At 43.8% G+C, this 15,896-nt stretch overlaps 2 protein-coding genes across 2 annotated transcripts in view; one reads left to right on the top strand and one right to left on the bottom strand.

Annotated features, from left to right (window-relative positions):
* LOC119166856 (uncharacterized) overlaps nucleotides 1-8,007 on the bottom strand; it is a 20,825-nt gene extending 12,818 nt beyond the window's left edge. The window contains exon 1 of the mRNA XM_037418233.2: nucleotides 7,893-8,007. The gene's annotated coding sequence lies outside the window, so the exon portion shown is untranslated. The remainder of the gene's footprint in view (nucleotides 1-7,892) is intronic.
* The window catches only part of LOC119166855 (E3 ubiquitin-protein ligase synoviolin B-like), a 20,063-nt gene extending 4,167 nt beyond the window's left edge, over nucleotides 1-15,896 (top strand). Inside the window, exons 3-14 of the mRNA XM_037418231.2 lie at nucleotides 65-217; nucleotides 315-363; nucleotides 527-630; nucleotides 1,246-1,372; nucleotides 2,189-2,288; nucleotides 2,745-2,810; nucleotides 4,358-4,659; nucleotides 6,924-7,064; nucleotides 8,700-8,852; nucleotides 11,953-12,136; nucleotides 14,144-14,259; nucleotides 15,056-15,896. Of these exons, the coding sequence (XP_037274128.2) occupies nucleotides 65-217; nucleotides 315-363; nucleotides 527-630; nucleotides 1,246-1,372; nucleotides 2,189-2,288; nucleotides 2,745-2,810; nucleotides 4,358-4,659; nucleotides 6,924-7,064; nucleotides 8,700-8,852; nucleotides 11,953-12,136; nucleotides 14,144-14,259; nucleotides 15,056-15,240 (1,680 nt within the window). The 3' untranslated portion in view covers nucleotides 15,241-15,896. The remainder of the gene's footprint in view (nucleotides 1-64; nucleotides 218-314; nucleotides 364-526; nucleotides 631-1,245; nucleotides 1,373-2,188; nucleotides 2,289-2,744; nucleotides 2,811-4,357; nucleotides 4,660-6,923; nucleotides 7,065-8,699; nucleotides 8,853-11,952; nucleotides 12,137-14,143; nucleotides 14,260-15,055) is intronic.

Genomic DNA, 15,896 nt, shown 5'->3' with positions numbered 1-15,896 from the left:
GTTTTCGCACGAGCAAAGCTCTTTGGTGAGAATGTCACCTGAATTACCATGTGTCCCATTGCAGCACCTCATTGAAAGGTCGTGGTACGCCGTCACGGAGACGTGCCTGGCGTTCACCGTCTTTAGAGATGACTTTAGCCCCAAATTTGTGGCACTATTCACGCTCTTGCTCTTCCTAAAGTGTTTCCATTGGCTGGCTGAGGACAGAGTCGACTACGTAAGTCAGCCTTTTAATGTTCCTAAAACTCTCGTTGTTGACTACTTTCATTAAGAGGTATCTGCATCTAAGCCCGACTGGTGCTCCCTCCTTCCAGATGGAGAGAAGTCCTGTCATATCCTATCTCTTCCATGTAAGAGTTATTGGTAAGTAGGAGGCCAAACGATGTTTTCGTTGAAGCTTCTAGCTCTTGATCAGTTTGTGGTTATTCTTAATTAAGCATTGTTCAAGTAGGTGCGCTGCTGTCTTCAAAGACAAAGGTTGTGCTAGCATGTGCCGTCAGCATTCTGCATCTTTCTTCCGCAACAGCCTTGCTCTTACTCCTGGGTTTCCTGGACTATGCATTTGTCGCCCACGCATACCACACCACTCTCACCAAAGGGGCATCTGTGCAGGTCGTCTTTGGCTTCGAGGTAAGCTGCTGAGTTACGTGTGAGAAGCTTTTGCCAGCACTGTTTGACATTTGAGCAACCTTTGAGGAGCATTGTTGTCGGCTGATGGCCAATGCAGCTGTTATAGATTGCTGTACATAGTAATGCAATAAGTAGTAGAATCAAAATTTGCTTTCGTGGGTTTGCTGGTAAAATGCAGAAAAGTGAAAGCAATGGATGTGATAAAAGTTTAATGTATCTATAGGTTTTTTACATACTTGATGTGTCCATCTATATGGACACATAATGATGGACACTTGATGTGTCCATCTGCGTGCATTGCTAAAACAATATTATCTTGTTGCCACAGCAAAACAAAGTCTCACTAAAACTAAAGTAGTACTTGGCCCTAAAGGAGATAACCAATGCTTTGATTGTTGTGGCTATTTGACACTGTGTTAGTATTAAGTTCATTGGAACTTTCTGTTGTCATATTTGCTACCAAGCCAAACAGCTTTGATTTGCGCAGAAGTGCTGTTACTTGTTGCAAAGAACACAGAGTGCCTTAATGTAACGTTGTAGTGATTCGACACACTTACAGACAGTTCTTCGTATGTGGCATTTGAAATGGTTAACCTGTCTGAAATTTCGTTTCAGTACGCCATCCTCCTGAGCATAGTGGCCAATATCTACGTCAAGTACTTCCTGCACACGATGGACCTGCACAGCGAGAACCCTTGGGAGAACAAGGCTGTTTACTTGCTGTACACGGAGCTCATCATCAGTAAGTGCTTGCACGGGCAAACTGCCTTCTTACAGCTATGAACCAACTCGCCTAAATCAGTCTCTCTTTGTTATTAGGTTTGACCGTTTTTCCATACACTCAAACGAAAATAACTTTGTTATAACCAAAAATTTATTAGAAAAGTTTATTTCTAGCACTACATTTATTGTAGGACTATTCCTAATTTTCTTTGTTGTAACCGATATTTCATTATATATAAGTTTTTTTATATTGTTTCGAGTGTATAGCTGAACAGCATACTATTTATTAAGTTTGACCATTCTTTAGTGTAGTTAGACAACATAAGTAATTTGTGCTTGATGAGATGCGCACTTGGATTTCAAGAATTTTAGAGTCAATGTTGGAGAGTTTAGCCGTTTCTCCTGGAAGGAAAGCTAGCGATATGGTACCAAGCACTTGTTTCGAGTAAAAGCTGATCGGGTACCTTTCATTTGCACCAAATTTTCTGTTGCAACTAAAGACGGATGATTGTTATTCTCAAAGTGTGAATTACATTCGTTACACTGACCTGCGTAGTAGTTTTTTAATTAAAGTATGTGGTTAACGTAGGTGTCTTGATGTACTGCTTTTTGTTCAGCCATTTACTGGCAGCAGTACTGGATGAAAATACCCAAATGATTGCATGCGAATTACCGGTGGTGGTTGTGACCTTCGGATCCATGTTGTTCACTGCTACAACATGTTTCATAGGTTTAACGATAATGTCGCTAGCGGCATGCGCTGGGGATTTACAGTGCCCAGAGTAGAAGTGTTGGAACGTGGCAAAGATTGAGCTTGTGTTTCATGTTCTCGCAGGCTTCATCAAGGTGGTGCTCTACTTGACCTTCATGGCAATCATGATTAAGATTCACACATTCCCGCTCTTTGCGATCCGTCCCATGTACCTGAGCATGAGGTAAGATGCTCGTGTGACTATTATACTGAAGCTGTAAAACGCCAAGTAGTTTAAAAATAGCTGTCAACTATTGCAGCTTATGCTGGGTTCGCATTATGATTGCAGTACCTGCATCATCCTATAAAGTTTTATTGCAAGTATAGAACTGCTTTGGCAATAGCTTTTTAAATTTATTTTTCTGAATGCACTGTCATAAAGAGTTAAGTATCCCCATTATTTTTCTAAATGCTTAGCCATCAATCTTCTATATCAGTGTGTTCCTCTTAATTCCATACTTAGACAATCATGTTCTTAGGTTACTTGTTGACTAGCATAATAATTGAGCAAGATTCCATGTCATAATGCCAGTATGCTCATATTACTGCTTCCTGTACAACATGCTGTAGATATCGTAATAAGGAATGAAAGCATTGAATTTGCATTACTAAGCAATTCTGTGTGTGTTTGTACACCTAGGGCTTTCAAGAAGGCCTTCAATGACGTCATTATGTCACGACGAGCAATCCGAAACATGAACACTCTGTAAGTAGTCTCGCACTCCTACGCTTCTTTTTGGACATTCGCAGAATTCTTCCTGTGCGTGCAGTGGTAATTGTAATTATGTAAGTTTATTTCACGGTTCTTTTGCTAATTAAAATGACTTAATAGTTAACAAAGATAACTAACTGAACATTATTCTGTAAGGGTTATTGTCTAGATTGAATTTGTACCTTGTAGTTAAAAAGATGATAGAAGCCATGGCTGCAACGATTGTGCTTTGTCTCCCTTCCGCTTTCCTTGCAGCAAATTTACACTTGCTATTTCGTTACGAGCTTTACATGTGGCCTGGTTGTACAAATTCCAACTAAACCGTTAGACAAACATTGTCATCTTAATAGGCGTCAATATTCTCCCCCCCCCCCCCCGCCCCCCGCCCAGCAATTTCACTAGAGTGGGATAAGCAGTGAGATGAAGTAGTCAATGTTAATACAACAGAATCGTTTGTTGAGCTTTTGATTAAGCTTTCTTTAATATGTAATATTATAGTATGCTATAACATAGTCAGTTACTTCTTGCGTGCATTTTTGAGTTACATATTATATTATGTAATGTGCCCCAGGTATTGCACAAGTTTTATTGCTGTTATGGCTTTTTTGTGATCTTAATTGCAAAGTAAACATATTTGCCTATTGATCATAATGCATTTTACCATATATATGTTAACAATTGTGGCTGGTATTGTCTAACAATTGTGGCTGGTATAAGGTTGGAGCAAGCACCCCCCATTGAACAACACAAAATTACCGGCAAAGAGGAGGGAGGAGGGTCCGTTATTTTTCTGGGACAGCTCCAAAATTCAATGTGGTGGTGCCAACATATTCCCGCTAGAATAAAAATAGAAACCAAGAAAATTAAACGAACAACAGCTACCAGAAATCCCATAGACTTTCTTGGAAGACTCGTTACGATGATAAAAAAAATGTCGGAAATGCAAAGGCAACATGACGAGCCATCCATAACCACGCCATCAAAGCACCTTAGATGATGAGCCCACATTTATGCAACAGCTGTGGGTGTAGATCTCGGAGGCCTTATCTTTTATAACTAATGTGGCTCGGACACCGCCATTGAATCGCAAATAGAGGTCTTGAATGCCTTGTTTTTGCTCACGAGAACCAGAAAATCGTAGAGGGTGTTGTGTGCCCTGTTCTAGGTGCAAATATCGTGTGGGATACAAAAAAAAAAAAAAAACAACGGCAAACGAATTTTAATGATGAATTTCAGGCGCACGTGCTTCAAAAATGAGCCATGATGCAGTGTGTGATCATGGTGCTGCAAATGGGAGTGGGAAAATGGCAAAGGGGTCACTTTTCTTTAATTAATTTTATTAATTTTAAAAATTTTAAAAATTTTTAATTAATTTTAAAAAATTTAAAATTAGCAGTGAAATTAGAAGAGGTGTTTCTTTGGGTGGATGTGCTTGCTTAGAAATTCATGATGTGTATAGTGGTGTTCGGACTCCGATAGTGCCTGCAGTATTTGTAATTAAGTAAATAAAATCGGAAATTGTTTGTCGTCCTGGCATGCAGTTATCCAGATGCAACGCCTGAGGAGCTGGCCTCGGCCGACAACGTGTGCATCATCTGTCGCGAGGAGATGGTGGGTGGCGGCAACAAGCGGCTACCCTGCAGCCACATCTTCCACACGGCCTGCCTGCGCTCCTGGTTCCAGCGCCAGCAGACATGCCCCACGTGCCGCATGGACGTGCTCAGGCAGCCGACCGCCGCGGCCGCGGCAGCAGCTGCTAACAACGCGGCGGCCCCACCCCCAGCTGCCGGCCAGGCAGCGCCCCAGGCCCCACCAAATGTGCCTGGGCAGGCCTTTCCACAGTGTGAGTTATGTTTGCTGCCACGGTTTAAAAAGCCCCTAAACCAACTTGGATATTTTTTTTCCTCATTTCGCGTAAGTGCGTGTCGAGTTTGGAATGCTGCCGCAACAAACAATTGCCAAACATGCCCCTCTTCGGGCATTTCGTTTTCCCCATTGTCGCTCGCGATATTGGTACCCGCATCTAATCATATCGGCGTCTGCCAGAACTTGTTTGCAGCAGTATTAGTGTCTTAAATTGGGCTAGTTGGTGCATACTGAAATTCGAACAATGAAACAGAGTGACAACTAGATAATAACAAGACTTCACAAACACAGCACCGTGTTTATGTCCGCTTATCTTCTTGTTATGTCTGCTTATCGTCTTGTTTCGTTGTTCAAATTCCAGTTTGCACCAGATAAGTGCGAGCTGCTTGCTCTTCCTCCTTGCACATTGAGGAGGTGCACTCTGCGAGGAGGAGAGACCAGCAGATGAATGAAGCATAACAAAGGAAAGAGTGAAACAAGAAGGCCGTGTTTAGGTCTTTTACCACATGTAACTTGTCAGATCACTCTCCTGTTCTCCTAGTGAAAGTGCCTCTTAAAGGTGAATTGAGTTGTAACGAAAGATGCTAAGCTGCATTCACACATTCTAAAGATCGTAGCTTGCAGTGTCTCAACAGCATGCTGTGGTGGCTTGGAGGCTGTGATGTGGGACTGCTAAGCACAAGGGTGCCAGTTGAATCCTTTGCCTCATTAGCCACATTTTCATGCGAGTGAAATGTGAGCAGTGTTGCAAAAGGTCCACGTATATATTGTATACCTGTATATGCGGATTTAGGTGCACATTAAGAAACCCCAGTTGGTCATAATCAATATGGAGTCTCCTGCTCCGGCACTCTTTGTAATTGTTTTGCGATTCTGGCATGTAAAACCCCATACTTCTTTTTTTTTTCTCATGCATCCCAATTTGAAATGATGGCTTGCACTTCTATCTGGTGCCTTCAGTTAAATTGCTTAAAAACAAATACACTAAAAGCTAATTGATTTGAACTTGAAGGGGACTATAAAATTGTGCGAATTTAGTGAGTATAGTTCTAATTGCCGCATTGGTGGCCGCTAAAAGGAACGGTCATAGCACCGCACTGCTCGGACATACCCGAAGGAAGCCATCTCTGGGCTCATTATCGCAACCTTGGTCCTACTACACGTTTGTGGCATGTGATTTCGCAAGTTAGGATCGTAGAGCTCTAACAGCAAACAGAATTAATTTATCAGTCAGTGAGACCCCCAAAAACTAGCACCAACATGCATTCATGTGAGTAGAGAGTGTGTGAATTATGTGCTGCCGTTTATGCTCCAAAACACGTTTATTTACATGCCGAAGTTAATGCAATCGAAAATAAAAGTAAACGGTGACTTGCTTTTCCTGGTGTTTCTTTTGTCGTGACTCCGTGAGGATCGTTTGCAGCTTGCCTCGGAGTTGTGTGCAATATCCGAACTGTCATCTGCTGGGAAATGCTGCTGTTTCCTTGTTTTGCATCTCTAGTAAATTTGATTTGATTTATTTGGTTCCGAAACGAATTGTGATCACTTTTGGTTGACTTCTGCAAGTAACAATGAAAACAAGGGGCTCCCAGTTCGATCGAACCGCTGTGGATACCGATGCATTTGAAGTATTGGTTGTTTGCCCCCAGTTAAATACATATAGCTGTGCTGGAACCAGCACAGGAGTTACTATCAGCCTTTCAAATCGGAAAGTTGGGTGATCAGTGTATAAGTGGCATGCCCATACAACTGCCATCTTCTGAGATAAGGTTGTTTCAGAGGTGGGCAGGTTAGGTAGTGCCCATGTATGGGTCTCTTGCATCTATCGCTCGGTTTCATGCATGTAATGAATCGGTTGGAAGCGCCGCCCATGTCGTCGTGTTCGTGTCTCTCTTGTTCGTGTGGTTCTTACTAGCAGCAGAATGTCCTCTAGCAAACAATACCAACTGTGCCAGGAACAAATTCTTCTCAGGACGAGGGCTTTAGTTTTAATTAACTGTAACTTCAAATTAACCTAGTTCAAATTGACAGGATTTTGCATTCTAGTGTGCATTTAAAAGGTAATAACCACTTTTGGTACATAATCTGCAATTCCTATGGCATTCTTCCAGCTTTCAGAAATCCAGTTTTCCACCTAGTAGTACGGTGCGTAGATACCATTGTTGTAATGGAGGAGGCAGGACCATTCATCTCTTAATCGTGGTGTTGCATGGCTGCCCCCCCCCCCCCCCTTTCATGCAGGGCCTCCTGGTATGGCGGGTTTCCCACTTTTCCCACCAATTCAGCAGTTGCAGCAGCACTTTATACAGCATCAACAGCAGCACCATCAGCAGCTGCAACAACAACAACAGCAGCAGCAACAGAGGGGCACACAAAATGCTGGTAAGTGTTTTCTCTGTCACCTTGTACCAGGCAGTACCCAGGAATGTTTTTTGGGGAGTACTTATGTGTAGAACAGACAACTTTGGGAACTAGTAGTTGATGTGAAGGCGCGTAAATAATTCGATATCACCCAAAAAGTTGAAGCATGGGAAAATTTGGGGGCTGTCACAACCCTCCTAGCTCCCCCCTAGTGACAGCCCTGCCTTGCATTATCACACACTTCTAAAGTTCACAGCTTGGCGCAATTCACATTGAGGCAAAAATGATATGCCTGAATCGCAGTTCAACGAATCTGAATGGACCGCCAAGAACCATTCGTCTAATTGAAAAAATCTTTGTAGTAAAAAATTTGAAAATTCATGCTCAAAATCGTAAATAAAACCGAAGTTGCCCCGTGGCTATGCTGGTTACACATCAACAATCGCATCATTCTCTAATAACCGCCAAAATAATTGCACACATCTCCCCATAAACGAAACCTTGAGTAGTATGCAAAGCAGCCGTGGCTTAACTTAATGTTCTGTAAAGAGGTGCTCTTCAATCATCACTGCAGACGTTCATGGTTGCAGCCGCTCTGCTACCTCTCGCCTCTACCGTACCCATGTTCACGTTTTCATTTATACTACTATGCTGCGTGTGTGAGAGAGAGGAGTACGCCTTTTTATTATACAGAGCAGCACAGCACCGCTAGCGGTCTTAACTAGTACCAGAGCACATGTTGTAGTGGAGCGAGCGCTTTACCGCAGGGCCATCTAGTGGACCTTTAGAGTATTAGAGCAGCCATAAGCTGCTTCGCACCTAAAAAAAAAGAAAACCACCAACACTTACCCACACCTTGCGTCGGATGTCACCACGTGTTGGGAGACTCCAAGCGGCCATTCCGCGCACCACACTTTAAAGGGCTCCTCACCAGGTCTGATAATTTTGATGAATAGTGAGGCAAACTGCCTGCACAGAAAACATGGTAAAAATAGGGTGTTATAATTAATTTTTTGAATGACGATAGCACCGACGTCAAGCCGTAATTCTAGAGCACAATGCACTAGAGGCATTCGCTCTATGAAGCATTAAGGCTGTAGCATAAGCCTCTTAGAAGAGCTCATGCCATGATTATTTTTTGGATAGCATGCATGTCTACATTGTTTAGATAAGATAAAACCGATTTCATATGAAAGGGACGTACATTGGACAGAAACAATACCAGATGGAAGGGATACTTGTTGTGTATACGTCAACGGTAAATGTTTTTTTTTTTTGTAGCTGCATTTTTGCGCATTGCAATAAAACATGGAGGGAAGTCAATGGCTGTCCACAATTAGTACAGGCAAGGGGGGTTCATCATTGGTCAATAGGAAAGAATTTTGGCCGCTTCCACAGCCTATCCTAAGTCGACAAATATCGCTTCAGTTCATCGTACTGCTATGGTTGGCAACTAATTCCCCAATTATGGTTTTGCTAAGTGAACCGTATTTGATACTACAGCATCCCACATTGACTGCCAATAGCTCTTAGTCTTTTGCGCCAAAACACTTTCATGGTCTGCCAAGCTTGGAGTTGACTCTAAAGGTGATCGTAGGTGTCGTGGAAAGTTGTGCCTCGTAAAATCCATTCCACATCTGTGTGCTTTCTGTGCAGCAGGTGCACCCAGACCATCAGCCAGTGCTTCTGGTCCCCAGCAGCAGCAGCAGCAGCAGTCACAACAGCAGCAGCCGAACGCAACGGAAGCTGGTGGTGCAGCGGGGGTGGCAGCCGGAGCCGCTTTCGTCCTGCCTCCCTTCTTCCCATTGCGTACGTATTCAATACTGGCTAGTGTTGGGGCTCAAGTAGGCATCGCTGTGAAATGAGCGCGCTGTACTCGCGTTCGTGCGCGCGCAATTGCCTAGGGGGGCCCTGCAACACCTTTACAACATGGTCGGACAACTCCGTTGATCTGTAGTCGAGGCTCCCGAGAACATGCAAGCCAAACATTACGTTGCATCATGTGGACTGGAATTTTACAGCCAATTCTCAAAGTCTGCTACAAATTGTTCCCTCTTCTCTGAACAAAGGATGCCGTAAACCCAAATGACCGTGCCATAATTCCGAGGTTCATGACCGCTGTCTGACTCTAACATCATGAGCTGCATAGTTGCTGTGGCCACCGCGAGATGCCGTCATGTGCCTTTGTGCGCATATTGCGATCGTGCTGAGTAAAGCCGTGCGTTTCAAGAAAAAGAAGAAAGAAAAGAAGGTGCTAAAGGTTATGATGCGCTGATCGATGCATCTTCGTAGTCCCTTTTCATGCCACTCGATGCGTAGTAGTTTTAAATGCCCACTAGTATAAGAGAGATGAAGCACTTCAAACGTGCTGCAGTCCTTACAACCCTGCTTGTACGTGACATATTCTGTTTTTGCAGCAGTTGATTCTCAAGGCGATAAGCTCTTTTAATGAAGCCATTCGACGATTGCCTGAGAAATCTGTTGCGGGGCCCATTTAAAAGATAGGGCATCACCTTTTGAAGTGATGCTTTTTCTTTTGTTTCCAATCAAATCTCCTAGTTCATTATACAGCCTTAATGTACAACTACGGTGTTGCCAAGCCATTTTCATTTTGTGTTGTGGGATCGGTGGTTATGACTGTTAGTGGGGTAGGCTTATTTAGTAATTAATTTTTTTTATGTAGCTCATAGAAAGGTTTTCTAAAACTGCCCTTTTCAAGGTAGACACTGCAGTAATATCTAAAAGCATTTCTAAAAAGGTGGGGACAATACCCCAAATGAGAGCGGAAGTACTTTGGAGTGGGTATTCATAGTTTGATCCCTGCTGAAACACAGAAGTGGTGCTTTACCGTAATTACTCGAATCTAACGCGCATCTTTTTTCCGGTTAAGCGAGTTCATAAATCGCATGCGCGTTAGAATCGAGTACGAACAAAAAAATTGCGGTCAATCTATTGCCATCGGCAAATCCAAAATGGCCGCCCCCCTACGTGCGTTGGCATGGCACGTCGGCCATTTCTGCCTATGTGTTCCCCATGTGCGGCACTTCATACGTGTGCTGAGGAGTTCGTCGTCTAGTAGTGCATTAGCATTGACGGCGTGGAAGGGCCAACTACAAAAACTCGAGTGCACCACGATGCCGCTTTTAAAAGAAAAGTCATCGCATGTGCAGAAACGGACGGAAATCGGGCCGCATCGCGATCATTCGGAGTTCCCGAAACGTGCATGCGGGACCGGCGAAAACAAAAGAAGAAGATTGTCAACAGCAAAGCTTCACGCAAAGGCTTCAGTGGACTACAGCAGGGTCGGTTTCCGCAAATTGAAGAGCTGCTCGGCGAGTATGTGCTTGAGCAGCGAGCAGCACAGCGGCCCGTGACGACAGAACTGCTCCAAGTGCGGGCTATGCTATTAGTCTTAGAAAAAGGTCTAATGTGGAGCCAGTTTAAAGCGAGCAGGTGCTGGCTAACTACCTTTATGGAGAGGAAAGGCTTTTCCCTCCGAAGGGGAACATGCATATGCGAAAAGTTTTGCGGAGGAGTACGATGAAAAGCTTCACAGTTTTCAGAGGTTCGTCTTAAACTTGCGGCGCAACAACGGCTACCTTCTAGGGCAAATCGGGAATGCCGATCAGACGCCTCTTTACTTCGACATGCCTGGCATCACAACCGTCGAGAAAAAGGGGGCGAAGCAAGTTCGCGTGCTGACATCGGTCCACGGTAAAACTACAGTGACGGCAATGCTCTGTTACACGTCAGATGGGCACAAGCTTCGCCCGTACCTCATATTTAAATGGAAGACGCTCCCGAAAGGAGCCGTTTTTTCGAGTGGTGTGATTGTGCGGGCCAGCGAGAAAATTGGGTGCGCGTTGCAATCGATGTCTTACGTTTTTTTTTTTTTTTTTCGTGGTGGAAATCGGGTGCGCGTTACAATCGAGGGCGCGGTAGAATCGAGTAAATACGGTAGTTTTCAAGAGCGAATGCGAGTAGAATTTTTGGGCAAAAAACAGCTTCTGCAACTGCACGCCTATTTAAGATGCTGAGTGAATGTGATGTATTCGGCACGGCACGTAATCTGCAACAACACCACTGTTGAAGCGTGATCTTTGAGATTTGCTGCGGCAGCGGTGCAGATGGAGCTACTTACTGAAGCCACAGTTGAAGATACGAGGCGCTTGTTCACATCGCGCTTGGCTGTTTGTCACTATGGCAGATATTGTAATTTAGCTGCAGAACTTTTTTCTGTACGTTTTTCTGTACTTACTTCTGTACTTTCTGAACGTTTTTCTGTACTTGCTTCACGCTCAGGCGCATAAATGGGGCTCTCGCAGTCCATTTGGATCAATTAAAAACGGGAAACTTTCCACCAAATTTTGCGTGATGGCACGTTGCAGCATAGCTATTTTGATGCTTTTCATAAACGGGGATCTTTGATGTTGGGGAAGAAAAACACAGCTGAGGATCGCACACCACTATTAGGTTAGTCAAGTCACAGCTCACTATAATGAAAATTTTTACAAAGTAATAAATTTTTGAATTGTTACTATGCTGCAACAAATGTAAGGTAAATGGAACATATTTTTGTGTCTGATGCAATTTTCTTCACCGATGCTTGATAGTAAGTGTAGACTCAAACCTTGATTTAATGAACCGGTATATAACGAAATAATAGTTTTAATGAAGTAAATAAAGAATAGTCTTGCAATAAATATAGTGTTGGGAATACACCTTTATAACAAATTTTCGGATGTAACAAACTTATTTTTGTGTAAGATGCAACTTTGTTATAACTTAGTTTGCTTGTAAAGAAATTTGTTCTGCACTGAACTTTCAGAGGCTGTGTGGCGATGTTTCTTGCCATGTTAATGTTTCTTCATTTACGACAATTTCTCGTGTTCTTGTCTGTTGGGTGCAGTGATGCCGCCACCACCTCCGATTCCCCCGGAAGGCCTGGAGGCCTTGTCTGCTGAGGAGCTGAGCTCCATGGAAGGGCAGGAGCGTGAGCAAATAGCGGCCCGCATCCGCGTCTTGCGCAACATCCAGACGCTGCTTGATGCGGCTGTGTTGCAGCTGCAGCAGTACAGCGCTGTTGTGGCCAGGTGAGTGAAGTGTGCGTGTGACTCCCAGCTTTGTCACTTGAGATGTTTTACTTCAATCTGTGAAATCTGTGCAGCGAAAATTTTCAGTCATATCGGCTAACCTGAAAAAAAAAAAAAAAAAACTTCAAGTACAGTAGAGAGAACTTTTAAGTATAAAAGAGACATTAAGTAGAGCCCTTTTATTCGCCCCCTGATGGCACTTTACGTCTGATGCCACCCAAACGAGCTTCGAGAAAATGTTAAGGCAAAAGCCTTTAATGTCTCATACTTGGTGAAAATGTGTTATCACTGTGGAAACCTTGACAGTGCATTTGTGAAGTCTGAAATATCCATCAAATCCAAACTTTAGAAGTTCGAAAAATCCATTGGCAATGGCATATTAAATTGTGGCTTGACTGGAATTGAACTACAATGTTTTGATTTGTGCTACGATTTCTTGTTTCTTGTCTTCACATGCTGTGGTATTAGTTGAATCTTGCTGTAACGAATACCGCTACAACGAAGTTTCTATCACAATGAATAATTTTCAATTCCCTGTCAGCCGCCCATATAAAAACAATGCCCAAAATGTCTTGTCACAACAAATACTTTTGAGCATTTCTGCTTTAACGAAGTTCTTACGAGAGCTGCCATTTGAGGAAAAAAAGCTTGCCTAGGATTGCTGCGAAGGTTCACTAACAAGCAACTCGACAATATCTTGTTGCAAGGGCCATCTGGTTGCATTGCAACACCTGTGTTATCATTGGAGATGTGCTTTCTGCCACCACACGCACTTCCAACTGAATTTTTTGCCGCCGAGATGATCGGCACTAGCTCGTCCATCCACCGTGATGCTGCCAGTGTGTATGATACACGTGCAGGTTGCAGCTGTATCGTTCGTTGAACACTCTTACCATGTTTTTGACGTAGCGCTCAAAACACAACGGTTGCTCGTCGTCACTAGCCCGGCAATCGTGAATGTCGGTAAAGATTTTATGAAGGTGCTTGTGCAGCCAGTGCACACAGTCCAAGCGTAACTATATTCTGTACAATGAGTCGTTGCGAACGCAAGAGCGGTGTGAAGGGATCATGTGCGACCATGAAAGTATGCGCACATCCAAAGTATGCGCACTGACTCAAAGCAGTGCTGTGAACAAAATCGCGGGAGATGCAATCACAGATACCAACTGCGCTGTTCTGAGAGCATGCGTGTGGCCAGCACCAAAAACGAAACTACCATTTGCCATAACCCATGGAGCAAATACTTTTTTTTCTCTGTGCAGGAAATCGCGGTTTTTATTGGTGCAACCATAAATAGTGAATTAGCTCCAAAACACGCAGTTAACACACTGGAAGATTATATGCAACAAAGTTGTAAAATAGCATGAAGTGTTTTGTCTTTCCTGTTTCTCGCTTACAACTGTAGAAGAGCAGAGCTTCGGCACCTAGTTTTCAGTTGGCCTCTAGCGAAGGTTTGGCGCCCTCATTCCTGCTATTGTGCGCTTGGCATGGTAACTGTGGGAGATTGAAAGTGTGTACTCCCGTATCGTAAAGGAAGGAATACTGTGTTCCGTATTGACGCAAAGCCTCCTTCCTTGTGTGTGAATGCGTGCCACCAAACCAACTTGCACACTGAAACTTGGGTGTAACCCACTATGAGTTTAGCTCTCTCTATATATCGTGTGTGGAATACGCGAAAACTCTTTCACTTGGTGTGTGGCCATGTACCTCCGAGTTAGGGATAGTCTAATGCAAAAGATAATGGCTTGCTGCTGGGATCCAATAGACAAGTCGTCATCATCAGATCTTCCGAACATTAATGGTTTATAAATGAAATTTTGTCACTATGAAGTTCTCCGACAACCAAATTTTTCACACGTCCCGTCAATTTCGTTGTAGCAATATCTGACTGTATATTGCTCGCTGCAGTGTTATACCGGAGCAGCAGCACTCCTTCGATGAGTCCTTGACATGTTTGGTGCGAAATGGGGCCAATGCTTCAGCTCATCTCGCTACTTTTAACCGCAGGGAAACTGCATCTGGGCAGCAGTCAACTCAGCAGCAGCGACCGTCGTCAAACACCACTGCTGGTGCATCTTCTGCGGCTTCCTTGGCACCAAGCTCTGTAGATCTGTCTGCATCAGGTATTGCTTGCTTTTGCTCTCTCTAAAAAAATGTATAAAGGGGCCTTGCAACCACTTTGCTTACTATTGGACTCTGTTGCCTCACAAATATTTAGGTATTCGTCATGCTTCAGTGAAGTTAATGCATGACTTACAGCTTGGGATAGATAAATAGTGAGCTTTTGGTCCGAAGCGAGTTTGAGGTGAATAGTAACTTGATCGAATAATATTTAACCTAATAGTTCGAATGATACATATCACATGAGCACATTTGTCATGACCTAACTTGCATAATATATATTTAAGAATTGGAACTAGGCATGTATTTTTCGCACTTTTTTGTTCCAAGTGAAGTGGAAGAAACGCATGAATGCTGGATGCAACTTGCAAGCAGTGAAATGCATTTTGTATAAACTATTTTCTGTTCTTGTAGCATATATGCCCTTGTAAGATGCTATAAACTGGGGAGGGGTGAAGCATGTAGAAAAGGGTGTTTCAGTAGTGCACCTAACATGCACACTTAACAACATTAACACGTTTCTTCGTGGATGTACGCATATCTCTTTGATGAGTCGTTTTATGGCATACCAGTCCAGTCCATACCAGTGAAGTCAGTTTTCCAGGAGGATTAGTTGCCTATTCGTACGAAATGTCGACTAATTTAAGTTCACCTCAACATCAATTCAAATACCCTACTGTTTGTTTTTCCATTGGAAGCACCCGAACTTGCCCACGCCTACTTAAAAAGGGGAATGGGGAAGCCTAATAATTGGGAAGCCTAGAGAGTTGATTTTCTTTTTTTCATGCATTACCGCAGGCTCCAAAGAGGGCACGGCATCTGCAGCAGCGATGCTTAGGCAATCCGATGACGATCCCAATGCAGAGGTGCGACGGCGCCGACTCCAGCGGTTCTCCCAGGGTGCCACGCCCAACGGAGTTTCTAGTCCAGACGCAGCGACCGAGTCGAACGGCACCGGTGACGACAGCAGGCATCCTCACTAAAGGCGTGTCGCCACCAATTAAAACACTTAGGACAGCAAGATCAGGGACACGCAGCAGCAAGCTCCTTTTTCTCACCGACACACAAGTCGTGGTCGTTTGTCATTTTAATTTTTTTCGTTTTCCCCTTTCTTTTTCCCGATCGTCTCGTCCCCATCCAGCACCAGGACAACGGGAAAGACGGCTGCACCGGTACAATGCCGCGCGTTGTCGTGGCAACGCTCCTTCGCCGTTATCTTATCGCCTCAGCACCGACTACGAGTTCCAGTTCTAAATTAGAAGACAATGTCCTGCTTTTTTTTTGTTTTGTTTTCTTTTTCGTGATGCCATTAGAGGAGGGAAGAGTGTTCATGGACGTGCCTCGCCTGTATATGTTGCCAGTTTCTTTCGGGGCAATCGTGAAAATGAAGGATTGTTCCATTCCTCGTTTTGTTACTCGTTTGCACATTTATCTTTCTTCCTGAAGTGACTCTCGTGCCAGCAGTGGTTTATTGATTTGACTGGACTACCACGGGCACCTACCTTCACCCCCACCCTTTCCCTCCCTCGTCCCAACGGCTGCGGTGCCTGGCAGGTGTGCTGGCAGTGGTGGTGTTCTTATTTATTGTACAGATTGTGTATAAAAAGCTTCACCAAGTAAAAAGGAATTCAGCCCAGGA

The sequence above is a fragment of the Rhipicephalus microplus genome, chromosome 6, assembly GCF_043290135.1.
Source record: "Rhipicephalus microplus isolate Deutch F79 chromosome 6, USDA_Rmic, whole genome shotgun sequence".
NCBI classification, from domain to species: domain Eukaryota; kingdom Metazoa; phylum Arthropoda; class Arachnida; order Ixodida; family Ixodidae; genus Rhipicephalus; species Rhipicephalus microplus.
Note: the sequence above shows the minus strand (reverse complement) of the source record. Positions and strands in the feature narration are given on the sequence as shown.